The sequence below is a fragment of the Lissotriton vulgaris genome, chromosome 12 (assembly GCF_964263255.1).
Source record: "Lissotriton vulgaris chromosome 12, aLisVul1.2, whole genome shotgun sequence".
Lineage (NCBI taxonomy): Eukaryota > Metazoa > Chordata > Amphibia > Caudata > Salamandridae > Lissotriton > Lissotriton vulgaris.
The window spans coordinates 69,027,066-69,047,207 of record NC_141700.1 but is presented as its reverse complement, the minus strand read 5'-3'; the positions used below and the strand labels follow the sequence as shown (position 1 = coordinate 69,047,207).

The 20,142-nt window shown below is 44.4% G+C and overlaps 1 protein-coding gene across 1 annotated transcript in view; it reads left to right on the top strand.

The window, feature by feature from the left end:
- ATP8B3 (ATPase phospholipid transporting 8B3) overlaps positions 1-20,142 on the top strand; it is a 379,813-nt gene that overhangs the window by 270,559 nt on the left and 89,112 nt on the right. Inside the window, exons 17-19 of the mRNA XM_086947162.1 lie at positions 4,394-4,506; positions 5,041-5,205; positions 18,925-19,036. Of these exons, the coding sequence (XP_086803288.1) occupies positions 4,394-4,506; positions 5,041-5,205; positions 18,925-19,036 (390 nt within the window). The remainder of the gene's footprint in view (positions 1-4,393; positions 4,507-5,040; positions 5,206-18,924; positions 19,037-20,142) is intronic.

The following is a 20,142-nucleotide window of genomic DNA, read 5'->3' as shown; positions in this document are numbered from 1 at the left end:
TCTGTAACATTAAATTAAAATTATATACATTTTTACCTATTTTAAATAAATTAATTAAATTTGAAATTTTTTCCTGTGAGTTTTATGGGAAACGGCCTTTTCAACGAAGCCGTTTCCACTAAATCTTTAACCACGCATGCAGTACAACGCATGCGTGGTTACCACTAAAGCCTTTACCACGCATACCTTTACTACGATGTTTGTAGTAAAGGCATATGTGGTAAAGGTAAAGAGTAAAAAAAGGGGGGTTTGGGGGTCTCCCCCCAAATAAAAAAAAACTCACCAGAAGTCACGACGGAATCTGCACATAATCAGCGTCGTTTAAGAGAAATCGGAAAAAAAAATCTGTTTCCTCTTAACGACGTATGACGTCACCACTCAAATTGTCGAGGTAAAGGTTATGCGTGGTAAACGAATTCCGTTGTAACGCATGCGTGGTAAAGGCATGCGTTGCAACGGAATTCGTTGTAAGGTCATACATTCGAGTTTTATTTAAGTCTCCCTATCCATTATTTTCTATGGAAGGGTGTTGCAGTACTGTGAGTGGCCATGTTTGGTGCTCGACTTACTCCCGCTCTGAGAAGAAGCACATTTACAATCTTCTACAACTTTAGAAATTCTGTTTGTCAAGAGAAGCGGGTTTCATGTTTTGCAGGTAGGTGCACGTTCATCACTAAACCCCTCTCTGACCCACCATTTACTCCTTCCGAATCCCCCATAATCACTCACCTTCAATACAAAGCATTCCCCAATTTCCAGTCACTCTCACATTTAAAACTAAAACGTATACTTCTGTGTATGGGGACTCCTCAGTCGGGAAGGAGATCTCAGCACAGAAAAAATATGAGGTGGAACCTCTGCATGTAGGTTTGTGAATAGTGTTTTGTATTACGTCAGTAGCACTATTATAGTACTACCAAACATACCACAAAATGCAGTTGGTGAATAGGCCCCAATGAATTCTGCGCTGACAAGTGGCAACATCATTTACTGAGGTGGAAAAAAGATGTTCACCCCGACAGCCAAACCATTGACCATTCCACGATAGCCCTTTTAGGGATTTCACACAAAAATCAAAGCATAATCATCCCTTGGGGGGGTGTATCTTTCCTACCGCTCAGCCACAGTTTGAAATCCACTCCTATCCTAGGCCACCGAAATAATCGGTAATGTGTCCGATGCCCAATAGGTCTGCATTGCTTTCAATGTGCTTTTCTGCTTCAACTCTGCAGCTGGTGGTACAATGAGGTCATAGGCTGCCCTCTGGTGGACAAGAGGTGGGAAGTATGTATTTGTCCAAAAGACATCAGCGATTCATGGAGAACTAAGGCAGTGACTCTTCTGGTCATCATCTCTACCTGGAGATGCACAGAAAGAAATATTCTTAACCATCACATCTGTCCATTAGAATACCGCTTTGCAGAACTGTGTAGCACTTTATACACAACACATGCCTTTTTTTACGTGGCTCTGCAACACATTTTTGGTTGTTTTAAGGTTTGAGGGTCAAGTTGAAAGAACTGCAGCTTCGTGAATAGTGTTTGTGATGTGAACATGAATTTAAATTAATGGTAAAAATGACAAAGAAGGAATCATTCCGTCACCCGGCCCCGTTAGAACTTCGCAGACTATTTTAGGTTTCTGTTCCTACTGCAGGCAAAACAGCTCTGCCCTCGTTACTGTAATGTGGGTGTTTACACAATCTGGGCAACAGAGTCACATCTGTAAATGGATAATTACAATAAACAACAGATGAAGGCTGCTAATTTACTTACGTAAAGTGGCTAGGGAGGTGTGCAACTTTTGATCAGTTGAGTTAAAAAAAAATTGTTAAAATCTGCAAATTATGCAGCAGTTGACACAATATGAGGCACGTCTGGCAAAGTTATATTCATTTGGAAAAATTAATTGTTATAAGTTCATCTCTATAAAAGCAAACGTTCTTCATTGGATCTCTTTCACATGAATGATAACTAAGGGCTGATTATTTATCACTTTGGTGGTGCTGCGCCAGCACAGCACCGCCAAAGCTGTGCAGAGACCGCCCGCCAGATTACGAGTACAACTTGTGGTTGGTGGGTTTTTCTTTTGCCGTTCGCACGGTGGTGCCCTGAAAACGGGCACCGCAATGGGAACGCAAAAAAAGTTCCAGCACAGCATGGACTGTGGAGTCCATGCCGTGCTATAACTTGGGGTGCATGCAAACAGGGGGGTATACTTTGTGCCCCCTGAATGCATCCCCATGGTGACGGGGGCTTTGTTACCCCACCACCAGTCTTTTCCTATCAGTGAGCACGCCATGAAAAGGCTGGCGATGGAGAAACTCGAAATATGCTCGGCGGACCGCAGTGGTCCAGCCTTGCATATTGACTAGCACTGTCCACTGCGCCACCACCATGGAACGGTGGATACCTGGCCCAGTTGGTGCTGCGGTGGATGGTTCAAAAAGCTGCCTCGTAATACGGCGCCCGCAGGACCTCCACCGCTGCGCCACTGCGAATCTGGCTATAGACTCGAAATCTGACTCATAGGTTTCTGAACAGACTCGTTGTGAAGAGGACAGTAACAAACTAATTCGTTTCACCATTATGTTCAGCTTTTGGGTTTAATTTGGGGATGAGGAGAAATGTTATTACTGTTTCAATAGCATTCTTGACGTAGGTCTTTCAAAAAGATGGATGAAAACCATTATAGCCAGAAACACAAAAATGAACCAGGAGGATCTCTGACATTAGGCAGCAACTTAAATGGTTAGTATAGCTCCAAAAGACAAAAGGTGAACTAGATGAAATTTCTTCATCTATTAAGCCTCAAGGCAAATTACACTTGGAAGTAAATCTACACATGTAATTTACTCCTTCACTTTTGAGTAACTTTACAACTTTTTAGCTATTCACAAAATCCAAGTGTAAAGTTATTTAAAAGTATACACTTACACCTCTCCATCCCCTGAAAAAGGGAGCAGAGCCCAATTTACGAGAGTTACTACTAAAATAACCATTAGTAAGTCCAGCACCACACAAATGGCCAACCACTGATAACGCAACCCCCTCCCATAGAAAATAATAAAGTTAGGAATCTAAAATAAAACCCCATAGGAAATAATGTTAATTTAATTACATATTTCGAAACATTTTAAAATATGAATAAATATAATTTAATGTTAAAAATTATTCACGAAAATAGTACATAATTTTCATTTAATAATACAATATTTTAGTAACATTACATTAAAAAAATATTTTACCAATACATGTTATTAACATATAATGAAATTACTTTTGTTTAATTCTATACATCGATAATATTTATAATGTAATTTATTATATTTTCATAAATAAAATGTTTAATTCAAAATTAGGTTAGTAGTGCTGCAGCATTTTCCTTTAGTTCTGTATTTAAAATAAATGTTTAAAATGAATATAGAGTAATATTTATCACAAAAAATATGTAGATTTATTTTCAATTGAATAGCCTTTTTTAATTTCCCCTTTACTTTACCATGCAAAGATCTGTATTTCTTTGGTAAAGTATAGGTAACATTTAAAAAGTTTATTTGACGATTAAAACATGTGTGTAAGAAATATGCTATTACATCTAATTATTCTTGCAACAGAAATAGCACATGGCTTAAAAACGTGAAATTGTTGGTGTGGTTGATTCAGATGTGAACTTCAAGCAGAGCTACAATGTTAGAGCAACTAAGAATGTGCATTGCCACAAATTCAAACCAGTTCAAGAGTTTGGTCAACAATGGGACCTCATAAGTTCTATCTTCACCAGGAAAACTATAGAATATTTGCATTATCAATAGAGACTACCCTTCTATGCCAATTCACTGGAATGTTAAAGTGTATTGTGATGGACTACTATGCATAAATCAGACGTTACACCTCTCGGTCAGCAATAGACCGCTCCATATGAGGCTGTTGTTGGTCATGAAGGTATGTGCGTATGTATTGATGTATATATGTCTTATTTATGTATGTGTGTGTGTTATTTGTATGGCACAAACCTTGCTAAAAGGCAGCATTGTGTTGTACAGGGTGAAAGGTAAAGATATTGTCAATTAATGATTGGAAGCTGGAGCCTGAAAGATTCAGTGACTTGTACAGTTCCATGAAGTAAAGTTCTTTAAAGGCGTCATATTCAACAATTTCCTAGATTAAGAGCAGGGTTGATCTGGTCCTGATGGATATGTAGATGGAGTTTCAGATCAGAAATATAAAATCACATGAATCTTCAGAATAATTATCTTCATTGACTGCACACATTTTACATGTGAAAACAAATGTAATAATGAAGTAATTATATATAATGTAAGATTGAAGTACTGTACAAGCCCCAGTATTTTGCACATCTATAAAAAGCTACCATCTACTTTCACCAACAGTACGAGAACCTGAAGGGAAGATTAAGCTATACACCAAGGGGGCGGATAGCGTTATTCTTGAACGTCTACACCCTGATTGCAGTAATGATGACATCACAGAGAAGGCACTGGATGTATGTACATTTTTATGTTCATTTAAGTATTCTGTACTTTATGAGAATTTAGTGTGATGGTTACATACGATCAAATTGAGTTAGCAAACACATTAAAATCAAGAAACAATTCTAAATTAGGAGAACCAAAAAGGGGACATACATATCTGTACCTCCTCTCCCTTGTAGATACTGCTATGCCTTTGTCTCACCAATGATCTTGTCTGCCCCCTTGGTAATTGTACATCACCTGACTCCTTTGCTTTATGACACATTGTGGTCAATTCCTAAAGGTGTCAAAAGGAGTATGCTCCAGTACGCTGCATAACAATGTATATATCTTTCTGAGGTAAGACTATGATGCCCGTGGCCTTCATCTATCTTCTTATGTGTCATAATGAGATTCATGAGTGTTGCCCAATATGAGGAGAAGTAAGCGCTATTCGCTTTCTTTGCAATGTTTCATATCGAAATTTCAAAACTTGCATTCCGGTATTTGGTGTTGCCATAGTGGATAACACATGGCATTAACGGGCTACCAACTTCCTTCTTCAGATGTTTGCAACGGAGACACTACGGACCTTGTGTGTGGCCTGCAAAGAAGTCGAAGAGTCTGTGTACAATGAATGGAAAAAGAAGCACCATGAAGCCAGCGTCTCATTACAAAACCGCGCTGAGCAGCTGGATGCTATCTATGAAGAGATTGAGGGAGGCTTACAGGTACGGAAATCCATTCCACCAAAGTTTAGAAATCTGCACATTTTTTTTTCTACAGTATATAACATGTACAACTTGGTGTTTACCACAATGAACGTTACAACACAAGTCTTTACACTGCAGATAAGTACAATGAGGGCCCTTTTAAAACGTTTTACAATGTAGGACTTTACAAAGCAGGAATTTGTTTTCTTTAAACACATACTTTTTACTTCACCTAAAAAAGGGGTTAAGGGGTGGGGTATTATGTGGTCAGGTGTGGTTAGCGGTAAAGGAAGTAAGTATTTGTAGGGTTCAGGGAGAAGCTAGTACGTTTATGTACACACACACACACACACACATATGTATTCACTAAAAACAACAAAGGTTAAAGTAAGATAGTAAGATTTTTACTTACATTAAACAAACCTTAGGAATTCATTGAACAAGCATTTACAAAGCAATGGTCTCGCCTTTGCAAAAGTTAGAGCTATTGGCATTGTAAATGACATTTTTTTTTATTTATGTGTTGGCTTTGAAAACAGATAATTAAATGGCATTGTCATTTACAATGCCAATAGCTTAATATCTTGCAAAGGGAGACCTATTGCATTTGGTCTCGTCTTTAGTAAAGTTTAAGCAATTCTGTTTGTAATTAGGTGGCTTTTTAGTTTTGCTATTATTAGTGTTTTTTAAAGTCCCATGTACATAACATGCATATGTGTGCATCTATGTATATATAAGTATGCATTAATATTGGTATTGATATAGATATGCAGATGCTAATATGTATATATATATATATATATATATATATATATATATATATATATATATATATATATATATATATATACATACATATATCTACGCATATATATATATGCATGTTATGTTCATGAAAGTTTGAAAAACACTAATAAAGTTAAAGCTAAAAAGCCACCTGATTACAAACAGAATTGCTTTATGTGTAATAAAGATGAGACGTATGGCATTTTGTTCAGTAGTGCCTTTAGGCAAAGAGTAAATGTTTGGAGTAAGGTTAGGCTAGCTTCACTATACAATAGAAGGGGGTTCCCCAGGGCAATAGGCGATGTAGGCAGGAAGGGTGGAGATCAATAGAGCAATTAGAAAAGAAACACCCTGCCAAGGTTGATAATAAAAGGGTCCTGTACAGGATCCGATTCTGGTAAGAGGGGAGCAATATCGAATGAATATCAAGAACCAAGACAACAAATAGATAACAGTCAGTTCATCTTTTTATAGAAAATAGATGTTTTTTATTAATATTTGTTTTGATGCAATCAGTCATGTTTAAGAAACAATCAAAAGCTAGCAAATTCTAGAATTAATAAAAACCATCAATGAAATTCATAATTTCATGTGGGGACAGAATTTTCTCCAAAGAATTAGGTGTTCCAATCACTCCTGGGTATTTCAAGGGGCTCAACAGACACTCACATCTTACGGGGGTCATTCATACTCATACAGGTTCAACCACTTCACACGGGTAAATCTCGTTTTGCCTGCAACAAAAAGGTTGGACTTATGGTTGCATGGACGGGGGTGCAACTTGGGAAGGGCAGGTTAGGTGGAATACTGTTGCCGTTCTAGGTGGTAGCGCCAACGCGCGTTTCGGTGTGAGGCACCTTCGTCAGGGCTGGCAGAGATGATGGGGGAGGGGAACACACAGGCTGAAAATTAAAACAAAAAGTTTTGGGAACATATTAGGTAATAAACAAAAATTTCATACATATATATTTACAATCATTGTTGTTTGAGCATTTTTTGGGTAAGTCACAGAATTTCATACATATATATTTACAGTTACATCTAAGATGTAACGCTGAGTAAACCAAGACTACTCAGCGTTACATCTAATCTGCCCTTCCCAAGATTTTGAGATCTGGTCACACCTACCCGCTGGAGTCTAGGCCTGCAAATTGGAAGTGGCTGCACGCAGATGCTTTAGGGCCTGGTCGCGCACAGAGCATCGAGGCGTCTGATCGATCACACGCATGCGCGAGGGAGCTGGTGACACCCATGCATCGGGGGCGAGCCTGCGCTCCAAGGTCTAGGGCCCTGCTGCAGAGTAGGGCTTCTGCGGGTCTGTCATTCACAGACACAAAAGGTCGAGAGTGCGCCGGGTGTGGTTGAACGGTGTATGGCAGCCTTGTGCGCCAGTCGCCCTTTACTAGCCTCACTGGAGGCCCACTGGTGACTCGAAGAGGTGCTGCTGGTGTAGCGCCACAGGGGAGCGCTAGTCTGGGATCTTCTTTGAAACCATTGAGTCTTTAATAACCTGAGCTTCTAGACATGTCTACATTTTGGGGCGAAATCTCTCGAATTAGGGGTGCTAAAGGTGAGTAGATATCAGATTATGTATTTCATGCTGCGTGACAGCACCGTGACTTTAAATCAGCTCACTGCTCACCCTTCTGAAAACCTCCGTACCCTTTAATAGTAAATAAAGTTCCTAGAAACTGGGGTAAGGAGACTAAGAGCTCGGCGCCTCTAACCCCAGCACCAACCCCCACTGGTGTCATGTATAACCACGTGTTCCTTAGAGGTTTCTTTGAGTTTATCCAAGAAATTCGTAGAATAATAGTTTGTTTGTTGTGAGTCGCTATTGAGAGGGAAAGTAAAACTGATATCAAACAAACTGGGGGGGGGGATATGTATAGTGCTATGTGAAAGATGGGTGGACACATTCCACAGTTTATATTTCATGATAATCCTGATGCTTTGTAGAAGAGGTGTTTACCTCGAAACACTTGTTAGATATTTAATAGTTTTGGTGAAAGTAAATAAAATAAACCTTAAGTAACTGAAGTACAGCATCCATGATTTATGAGCACTAAAATTCTTGCATAAACTCATAACTCCTAAACTTCCTTTACGGAAGTTGTTACTTTTAATGGCGGACACATTGATATTGCTAAAGTATAAGCATTGAGGCTCATGTAATAAAATGTCCTCCGATATTTATGGTCACAATTGGAGGGGGGGAGCAGGTGTCCAATCAGGCTTGGCCCAGAGCCACCAGACTTGGTCTTTTCAATGGTGTGGCAAGACCAATCACCCAATGTCTATACTATACACAAGGCTGAAAGTGGTATAATGTTACCTGGTTTAAAAGATTCTCGAAAAAATCCTTCTTTGCACCCTCTTTTCAAGCAGCAAAAAACAGATTATGGAAAGCATGTAAGTGCGCCAGGGCCATCTGCTCTTCACACCTGCACACTAGGGCCAGTAATGCCCCCCCTCTCAACAATGCCACCCAGAAGAGAGCACGGATCTGGAAGGGGACTGGCGAGGAAAGCGCTGCTTGTGGGCAGGATTCGTGGATGGATAAATTGATGGGTATGTGAATAGGAGTAAGTCAATGCAGGCACCCCTACGTCAATGCAAAAGAATATAGTTAAAAGATTACCTGAGCTTTTTTGCTGCGACCTTTCCAAGAAATGGCGGAGACCACAGTGCCAACTGTGCCCAATCACACTTGGCCCAGAGCCGCCTGTCTTGGTCTTTTTAATGGTGTGGCAAGACCAATCACCCAAAGTCTATACTATACACAAGGCTGAAAGAGGTATAATGTTACCTGGTTTAAAAGATTCTCGAAAAAATCCTTCTTTGCACCCTCTTTCCAAGCAGCAAAAAACAGATTATGGAAAGCATGTAAGTGCGCCAGGGCCATCTGCTATTCACACCTGCGCACTAGTGCCAGTAATGCCCCCCCTCCCTAAAACGCCACCCAGAAGAGAGCATGGATCTGGAAGGGGACAGGAGAGGCGGGCGGTCCTGGTGGGCAGGCTTCGTGGATGGATGAATCGACAAGTATGTGAATGTGAGTAAGTCAATGCAGGCACCCTACGTCGACGCAAAAAGAGATAGTTAAAACATTACCTGAGCTTTTTTGCAGCGACCTTTCCAAGAAATGGCAGAGCCAACAGTGTCAACTTCACCTCCCCACAATACAGCGGGCACGACAGCAGAGACAGCTGGAAGCTTCTAAAGCAATCACAAGGAATCGAAACCGAAACAACGTACTTTACTGAGAAAAAAGCAGTGCTTGCGTGCCTGCACCTGGCAGGAAGCTTTGCCCAGCCTCCCAGTGCTTTAAAAAGCATGCTAACTACCAAAGGCATGACATAGAGTTTTCTCTGTGCTGTTCCACTTGGACGGGCTCGGGTTGACTTCCTGCTGTGGTAAAAGGTTCATTATCTTCTTTATGGGGCCATCTGTTTATAGAAGATAAAGAAGATAAGAAACCTTTTACCACAGCAGTAAGTCAAGGAAGCCAGTCTGAAAGGGACAGGGCTAAAAGAGAAAGAAGTACGTCACTGGGACCTCTTTTCCAATGGCTGGCCACCGTTTAGCATGAACGGTGACGTCAGGCAATGGAAAAGAGGGACGGGGCTTAACCTCGCTAGTGAAATCTACCCTCTAAATATAAAATCTAGCCAGCTCGACTGCGCATGTGCACAGCCATCACAGGCCGAGACCTAAAAAAGCAAATGTTGAGGAGGGGTTATACTTAGATCTTCTAATTAAAAAAAATACATTCTTATTGAATACTAAAACACCACTCAAATTCACCAGTTATATTTAACTGACTTAAATATAACTTGAACCACCATAGATTTCAGATGTCATTGTTAATGTAATATACTCATGTCACTTACGTATAACCAGTGAATTTCAGTGTCCTCAACCTCTTGCATTGAACCTCTCACAGGAAGCCAACACCCTTCGAGCAGCCAATCTGAAATGAACCTCCACTGCAAAATTTCCCTCTTCAGAAGAAATTTTTCAAACCACATGGGTGAGGGGGGGGGGGGCTTGCTGGTTTCTGGAGGACCCACGTGGGAGCTTTCACAGGATCGCACATGAGTACCATGGGACTGAAGCACCACATTTATTTATTTTATTTTGGGTTGCCATAAAGGCAAGGGGATGAGAATACCCATACTAAGTCCACATGTCTTATATAGGTAGCCGCAACATTTGTCTTCATGTTGCAGCCAGCTAATCCGATTTCTTGGTACCACATCTGCTGGGTCCAGAGGTACTGAGACAGCGGAAAGGAAAAAGAAGCCTCTTGTCTAATCATCTATTTTGTAACTTTGGTGCACTGCAAGACTGCCGTGGGACAACCACGGCCCCAACCGTCCAGATATCTCTATATTTATAACTTTAAAAAACCTGCTTAACAAGCTTTCTGCAAATTTGGTCTAATTCTGTATTTCTGTCCAAAATTCTCTATGGAAAAGGTATTTAGGGGCTCACTCCTTTTTCTTAGCCCCCACTTGATGGATCATCCCGAAACTTTCCATGAAGGAGCCGTGGTAGGTGAATTTTTAATTTTGGAACGTTTTGTGAGGAATGGCCAAATGACGCCAAAGTTGTTACAATAAAACAATCCTACTCTTCCTATGGAAAATCTGATTAGCATTGAACTACACGGTATAATCAGTTACAATGTATAAAGTGTTGTTAAAATCTGTGGAAAAGGCATGCATTTTAAACGACGTGCGTTGTATCAACTGATATATGGTTACTACATTTTATGGGGTAATTTATAGTTCAGAAAGTGGCCTGCTAGCCCACTGGTACTGTGGAGAACATCCATCTACCCACCTGGTGCACAACTAAACACTGAATTTAGAGATCCTGTTGCCATGGTACGCAACATTTTGCCAAAAAATGTTTCCACCAATATGGCAGAGGACTTTTGGAGAAGTTTGATACCGGCCAGCCACATATGCCATTATCAGTATTCTTTTAAATCATAAGCAAACAAACAATTGTTGCTTCTGAAATTCCAATACAGTTCTAATGCACAAGGAGTTTTCTCCACTTGTGCGGAGGTAACTTTTTTTCCATCCCATGTTTACCATGCCTTGCAGGGAGGTCCCAAGTAAAAAACCTGCTTGAAAGACCCACCCTTATTAGAGTATGTCTTCTCATGCACCTAAACTTATGCCCCTTGAAGGATGGAAAAGATCAGCAACCGATGATGGGACATTCTGTAAACGGCCTTTGTTCGTCTTCCAATGCTCAGAGAACATTAAAGAAATCCCCTTGAAAAGAAAGAAAGAAAACCTACAGGTGGTTACTGCGGCACCGTGAAATGCAGAAATTACGCGCACTGCAACAGCATAATCACGGGGAACACGGTCACACATCCCAAAAGCAAAATTCCATTGAAACACTCTAAAAGTTGTGACAGCAAGAATTGCGCCCGTCATCAAGTGCCCGTGTGGGTTAGTTTATGTTGGCAAAAAAGAGAGAAAAATCAAAACCCGCATAACCGACCATAAGAGCAATATTCGTGATGTCAACAAAAATCCAAAGTGTGGCTGTATACTGATCAGAAAATAAGCATATGGCTGAGATACCCGCCACCCCCTCTCAACACAATCCCCAAGGATGGGAAACCGGAAACGGTTCTGAACTTTTGGAAGGCGGGAGGGAGTGACCCTCCCGGCCGTATTTATTAAAATATGAAACAAAATCAAAACATTAAAATAACAGTTTCATATTATGTACAATTTCATTTCCACATTACGATGTTTGGCTAACCTTAACAGATCTCTAATACAAAGGCTCCCCTAGCCGAACTAACATCCTACAAAACATTTGACTTGAAATTGTACATCCTAACGTTAAGGGCCAACGGCAAGGTCGTAACCGGTGTCAGATCCCTAAACCAGAAATACCCCCCTCACTTGTGAGGGGAGCGACCGCACAGAGGCGTACCTCAAGTGCATCTACCAATTTCCCTTGGACTTGACGGGGGCCCCAATGAACTCGACGCCATTTAACGGTTGTCCGAGGACTCGTGTGAGGTGTCTAAAAGGTAGCGTAAACCCCCTCCCGAACCCCACACAACTTACCCCATCTGCCGTCGCAGATGTCCTGGCCCCGGGAAATTCCCCAGGAGGGCCCGTAGCCCCTCCTATCCAGGAAGGGGCCTTGACCACCTTTCCTTTCCTTCCGGCGGCCTATCCTTAGAAGGGACCGCCTCCCCGTTGAGGGGCCAATGGCCACCTCCCCCGAGCGCTCCCATCCGTAATGGGTGACGCCCCCCCATAGGGATCTTCCAATTACTTCTCACCGATCATGACCTTACCGCCCGACCAAAATAAATACGACAATTTACCTAAATTACTGAATTACAAAACAACCATAACTATTACAAGCATGATTACTGATCAACACTAGTGCAGAATTACTTTATTTGCAAAAGAAAAACATACTGAAAATGACCATTCTTTATTGCATACTCAAAATATCACGACAATCATCTCAACCTGCAAGAAATAGAGTTACCAGATCAAAACTTTATTCCAAACAACTAGCTGTCCTCAGGGGCTGGTGGGTGGGTCAAAATTGGCTCTTCGTTCCGTCTCGAGCTCACGTGCAGCGGGGAGGTGCAGCTTCAGAGCACAGGAACAAGAGGATGCTTTCTTGGCTTGTTGCTCCTTTTATCCGTCTTCGGGCGGGCGTAAACCCGCCCCCGCCTGCCTCCGAGGGCGTGGCCGGCCGCGTCAGTGTCTAGGACAACCCACTCCAGGGCGGGAAAAGGCGCGCCCCGGCTACGCCGCTTCGGACATACCAGCCGAGACTCGCCTCCCGCCCAAGATGGCTTCCCGGGGGGATCGTGGTACTCCACCATACGTTCGGGGGGACCGAATGGTCGCCCCTTTCCATATGGCTGAGATACCCGCCAACCCCTCTCAACACAATCCCCAAGGATGGGAAACCGGAAACGGTTCTGAACTTTTGGAAGGCGGGAGGGAGTGACCCTCCCGGCCGTATTTATTAAAATATGAAACAAAATCAAAACATTAAAATAACAGTTTCATATTATGTACAATTTCATTTCCACATTACGATGTTTGGCTAACCTTAACAGATCTCTAATACAAAGGTTCTCCTAGCCGAACTAACATCCTACAAAACATTTGACTTGAAATTGTACATCCTAACGTTAAGGGCCAACGGCAAGGTCGTAACCGGTGTCAGATCCCTAAACCAGAAATACCCCCCTCACTTGTGAGGGGAGCGACCGCACAGAGGCGTACCTCAAGTGCATCTACCAATTTCCCTTGGACTTGACGGGGGCCCCAATGAACTTGACGCCATTTAACAGTCGTCCGAGGACTCGTGTGAGGTGTCTAAAAGGTAGCGTAAACCCCCTCCCGAACCCCACACAACTTACCCCATCTGCCGTCGCAGATGTCCTGGCCCCGGGAAATTCCCCAGGAGGGCCCGTAGCCCCTCCTATCCAGGAAGGGGCCTTGACCACCTTTCCTTTCCTTCCGGCGGCCTATCCTTAGAAGGGACCGCCTCCCCGTTGAGGGGCCAATGGCCACCTCCCCCGAGCGCTCCCATCCGTAATGGGTGACGCCCCCCCATAGGGATCTTCCAATTACTGCTCACCGATCATGACCTTACCGCCACAGGCCGGATAGTTGACCGGCTATCCGGACCCCCCACAACAACTCCTGCCTAAAGGTCATGTTTTAAACTCTTTAGCCAAGCTATGAGGTCTCCTATGAGTAACTCATTCCCCACCCGGTACAAATGAACCCCATCTCCCAAATACATACTGTCCCCTTTGATACAACCATGCGAAACAGAATGCAGTGTATTTGAACGAAACAATCTCCTCAACTTGTTATTTATTTTCTTTACTGAATGATTCAAAGCAGAAACCGAAATAGCCCCCCGCCACACTTTCCGTGGGATCATATGGGACCATGCAATTGTGCACCCTGGAACTCTTCTTGCCAACCAACTTACTGTGGAAAGCATTGCCTCAAGAAGAAGTCGTCTACCAGTGGCCACCAAATCGTTGCCCCCAAGATGGACTATGATTATAGACGGCGGTGACCTTGTCCGCCCTAACAAACCCTCGAAAAAGGATTGAAACTGGTCAATACAGAGCCCGCCCCTTCCGTAGAAGGACACCCTGTACCCGTATTCCCCAGCCACGTGAATCATGTCACCTGCTTTGAATACGTCCGCGGCACGCCTCACGTATGAGTGGCCCACGACCCACACCTCCTTTCTCGCAGCCGGTGATGTCTGACCGCTGTTCCCCAGGTGTCGGGTCGACTGCACAGTCCGCCCCGCCTCGTAAGCTTGCGCAACTGAAAACCAAACAAAAACAAGAAGCGTGAGTACATTATTACAGCTTCACAACATGTGCAACCGCACATACCTTTTATAACAGTTCGAGGACCAACGCCCCAAACGTTTTACTTTTTCTACACTCAGACCCCTGGCTGTAGCCTCAGTAGCAGCCCCTATCCGAAAGGAATGGGTCCCGAACACACCGGGGTTCAAGCCCGCGGCCGAAATCGACATCGCAAGCACCCGCTGGAACTGAAACCTCGTCAGTGGGGTGGCGTCAGCGTGTCTCAACAAGGTCCCCCCCCATGATGCCACCCTCTGCGCTAAATATTCCTCTACGCACACCACAGGGCACATGGAAGACCCGGGGATCCTCTGAATGATTATGCAGTCCCCTATTGCACCCTGATCGGTTTTGGACCTAACAAACGAGACCGTCATCGTCTCCTCCCTGACCTGAATGTGCTCCCGGCACAGTCCCCCCATCGTATCCTGCTTGTTCTTCGCCACTAATTCGCTTACCCGCATAGCCCCATGGAATGCTAGCGCAAATGCAGCTCGGAATAACACTGCTTCGTACTGGGATGAACACATTGCCGGGAGTACGGACAATAACAGGGTCAACCTATCCAGACCTATCGGGTGCCTCTCATCTACTCTGCGACCCTCAAGGCGTTGCCACCCACGTAGCGCTTTCTGCACAACGAAAGACGCTGTCGGGTCCTGGATCCCATGAGCCCTTGCCATAAAGGAAATGGCGGCCCGATGCCTCTGGGCCGTAGCTACTGATTTGCCTGCCTGATGTAAAGACAGCAAAAATTTTACTACAAACTCTTCCTGGCCCCAAAGCTCCCCCCTAGCAGCACCCAAAAAGGACCAATAGGAACGGAACGCCCCTTCATATGCCTTCCTCGTCCTGGGTGCTAAACTCTCTCCCACGAGGTTTTGTAGTTCGGGGCACCGAGAGACCAGAGAGCTTCGGGAAAGGGTGCCGCCACCGGGTCCGCTGTGGGCAGAAAACCCCAGAAGGCCTGCATACGGAAACGAGAAAGCGCATCAGCCGCTTGGTTCAGTACCCCCAGCACATGTCTTGCCCTAAATAGCACATTCAATTGCATACACAATAACACAATTTCTTTGAGCAATCTCAGAATCCATTTGCATCGTGCTGCCTGACTATTGATACACTCAACCACGGTCATGTTATCAGACCAGAACACCACAGAGTGATCCCGGAACCCCCCAGGCCAAGTTTTCAGGGCCACCAAAATAGGAAAAAGTTCGAGAAAAGCAATGTTACTCGTCAGCCCGCACTCGTGCCACCATGACGGCCATTTTTGAGCCGACCACTGTGTACCAAATATGGCACCAAAACCTATACTCCCCGCCGAATCTGTCCAAAGCCCCAGCTCCTCGGAGGACACCGCCGGTTTGTTCCAGACAATTCGACCATTGAAATCCGCCAAAAATGCCAACCAAATGCGCATGTCCTGGCGAACCTCTGCCGAGAGCCTCGTGCGATGATGACCTTCCTTCAGGCCGACCATGGCTTGTGCAATCGAGCGGGAAAAGGGGCGCGCCATTGGCATCACTCTCAGGGCAAAATTCAACTGACCCACCACTTGTTGCAATTGATGCAGGTTTACTTTCGTTGCACGAATACATGTTTCAAGGGATAACCTGAATTTTAACACTTTTTCCTTGGGTAATCTAAAACAACCTTCTTCCGAGTCGAGCTCGATACCCAGAAAATCGAGCAAAGTCGAGGGACCCACAGTCTTACCTGGCGCCAATGGCACACCGAATTGATTCATTAAGACACAAAATTCATGTAAAGCCTGTCCACACTCAGGATCACCGGCTGCCCCCAAAAACAGAAAGTTATCGAGATAATGCATAACATGCTGAAAACCTGTCTTCCTTGTGAATACCCATTGCAGAAAACAACTGAACTTTTCGAAATAGGCACAGGATATCGAGCACCCCATTGGCATACATCTATCCATGTAATAGCGACCCTGAAACATAAAACCAAGGAGACGCTGATCGTCTGGGTGCACCGGGAGCAACCGGAACGCTGACTCGATGTCTGATTTTGCCATCAGCGCCCCGGGCCCCAGGCGATTCAACATGGCAACGGCCTCATCGAAAGATGCGTACCGCACCGAACACACTTCCGGGTCTATCGCTTCATTCACGGAAAGACCACGTGGGGCTGACAAGTTATGTATCAGCCGAAACTCACCCGGGTCCTTCTTGGGGACCACCCCTAGAGGGGAACAAACAAAGTTAGCAACCGGTGGCAAATCAAATGGACCGGCGACACGACCTCGAGTCACCTCCTTCCCAATCTTTACCTGTACCACCGACGTATGCTGCAAGACCGACAGTTGATTCTTACAGTTTGCTACACCCTGAAAATCCCCCACTGGGATGCGGAAACCATATGAAAACCCGTTTCGCAACACCCCAGCGGAAGCATGATCCGGGTATTCGTTGAGCCAAGGAATCATTGCCATGGTATCGATCGGAGTAGGTAAAGGCGCCCCTCGGACTATTTCAGACCTGTTTGGCGCTTCCCCTACCACCGTTATCACCCGTTTTGGCTCTGCACATGGACTCAGGATGGGATGGCTGCCCACACCCCCCACATTCATGTCTGAACTTGCATGACCCCTGGGGCCTCGTACATTTCCCTCTGTTAAAATTCCAACAAATCCCCCTTTTACCTGCGTTGCCACTCGCCTTCGAGTGGTGCTCGTTACCTGCACCCGTCCGAAAGGGTGTCCCAGAGAATTGGCGGGAAGATTCACCCCCGTTACTCCCTGACAATGGCACTTTTAACATTCCTGAACTCTCCATTTTTTGCCATGAAACGGAGTCGAAACAATCCCAAGTCAGAACTGGGTCGTGTTCCTTAGCTTTTCTAAAAATATTGTCATAACAGAACCACTGATTGCCCCCGTACGATACGGAATACTCCATGATACGTGACTGATAAATAGGCAACTCGGTCAGTAACTCGGGCCTGCGCTCGCCCATGATGGAGGTAAAAATGCCCCACGCTCTGCCCCAAGTACCAATGTTTTCATCAACCTTAAAGGCGGCCATTTTTGCGCGCCAAACACTCGGATGCATGAGCTCCTTTTGGCTCTTAACATGCTCCATCTCGTAATGGTCGGTAAGCAAAGAAAAAATGTTCACATACTTATTCGCCCAAATCTTTTCCTTAATTTCCAGTGGAACATGCTGAGCCACCTTCTCCCTTCGTGAAGGTACAGACCCCTCCCCCGCGATCGGCAATGGCCGCTTACCTGAACCAGATGCTGCATTTGCCGCCGAACTTGGGCCTGTTGCATTTTCCGCCGCCGGAACTGGCGGGGTAACAGAAGATGGTGCCTTCGCAGCCTCTCTAGGTTCCCGCAGTTGTCTCATTACTGCCCGGGCGTCGTCAGCCGTGGTGCCCTCACTATCCTTTCCCAACCACGCTGCCAATTGTGCCGCTAACTCGGGAGGCATATCTTCCCCGGTCACGGGGGTGACCACTACGGGGATCGGATGCCCCTCCTTCGGAACCGGGGTTGGCTCCTCGAGTGGGGTATCGGGAACCGGGGTTTCCCCCCCAAGTGCCCCCCTTTTGGACCTCTTGCCTCTTCCACCAGGGATTACTCCTGGCAAAGCTGGTCCGATGACTCGCTTCGGTCCTCCCTCCCCGTTCTTAGCCGCCATCTGCTTTTTCAAATCGGCTACCTCCTTTATGAGCATGCGGAGCATCTGATCGGTACCGACCCGCTTTCCGACCTTCTTGCCTGGCATTCTCAAACGAAGATATCTGTAAAACAAAAAGAAAGATTACAACGCTCAAAATTGGCTCTTCGTTCCGTCTCGAGCTCACGTGCAGCGGGGAGGTGCAGCTTCAGAGCACAGGAACAAGAGGATGCTTTCTTGGCTTGTTGCTCCTTTTATCCGTCTTCGGGCGGGCGTAAACCCGCCCCCGCCTGCCTCCGAGGGCGTGGCCGGCCGCGTCAGTGTCTAGGACAACCCACTCCAGGGCGGGAAAAGGCGCGCCCCGGCTACGCCGCTTCGGACATACCAGCCGAGACTCGCCTCCCGCCCAAGATGGCTTCCCGGGGGGATTGTGGTACTCCACCATACGTTCGGGGGGACCGAATGGTCGCCCCTTTCCATAATATCAGGCAGGTGCAATTTCAAATTCTAGAAACTGTTGAACAAAGTGCAGGCGTAGACACTGTTTGGATTAAATTATTAAATGCATTTCAGTCAATGGGCATGGCATGATTGATCTTTGGAATTACTATTTTTCTGTAGTTAATACTTTCAGACTATATATACGTTTTACCACTGTTTCTACACAGACCTTTGACACTTGATTACTAGAGCCTTGTTTTGGTATATTTGCTTGCTGTGATGTCCTGTGATTATTAGATTTTCACTCATTCCAACACAGTGCCCACTGACTCTGCGCATCAATATTCAGACCTCTCAATACAAGAGATGTAGACAATGAAGAGGTGTCCTGTCCTTTGAATTTACTGCCTTCTGTTTTCTAACAATAGATAAAACGTTTTGTTCTTCAAGTTGCTAGGTGCTACAGCAATTGAGGACAAGTTACAAGACGGGGTGCCAGAGACCATCCAGCTGCTGAAGCAAGGGAACATCAAAGTATGGGTGCTGACAGGAGACAAGCAAGGTAGGCTGATCGCATTAACAAATTTATTAATGCCTCTATTTGGAGCTTCAGAGGGTTGGCTTCTTTAAGCAGGAATGACCAACGTTAGTCCACAAGGGGCTTTGATATTTCAGCTTATCAGGATATCCACGAGAGAAATGTACAAATAGTTTTTTTCTAAATAAGAGCCATTTGCAAATTCAGCGGGAATGGCTTGGGCCCGTCTGGATGAATGTTGGGCAGCATTGCCATGGAGTATGGAACCCATGGTTATGTATCACTCTTCAATGAATAGTACGAGTGACACCTACCAAACTGAAAGTCAACATTTTATTCAAATGTTTTTGCAAGTTCATTGTCCTTAAAGTTAAAATTCCTCTACTGTTAGCCTTCTCTTCCAAGACAATCAATGATTTTACGCAGTATAAACTTTAACTATTACAGCCTAAAAAGTCTGATGCAGTTAACTACCAGAATCTGCTTTAATCTTTGATTTCCATGTGGTGCCAATATCAATTGCAAGCCGAGTGCAAGCATTTAACTCTTTCGGTCAAGTGGTAAGAATTTTGTAATGTCAGGCCAAATTTGTCGCAGTACCTGGGTGTGCTGTAGAGTTTCTGTGACGCTATATAAGAATACTGGACAGTTCAACGCAGTAACTCAGAGTTACATTGTACTAGCCTGCAGTCTTGAGTTCATATCTAGCATAGGCTCAGATTAATAATGGTAAAAGTTACAATTATCTATTTAAGTAGAGCAGAGTACAAACTAAATTTTAAATAATAGGTGTGAATTGATGTACCTCAATTATGCTTTTATTTGATCTACATCCGGAGATTTGTTCTTTGGATCGCTTTGTCAAGCAGCAGTGTGAAACAGAATGACTCAAATGAGACTTGCCTCTGCCCAGCAATATATAAATTGACCTCATATAAATCCGGGACTACCTTGGCCACCTGATTGCCTAAAGTTTGCCTGTAATTCACGTATATTTTATCAATCCTAAAGTTCTAAAAGAGAACTTTCATTTAATTGCCTTCTCCGGAAGAAGTTAGAATGTGAAGGATGGGTACTATAAAGCGAGAATACTCTGGCAGAAGTTCCAGTTGACCAGTTACAAATGGTTT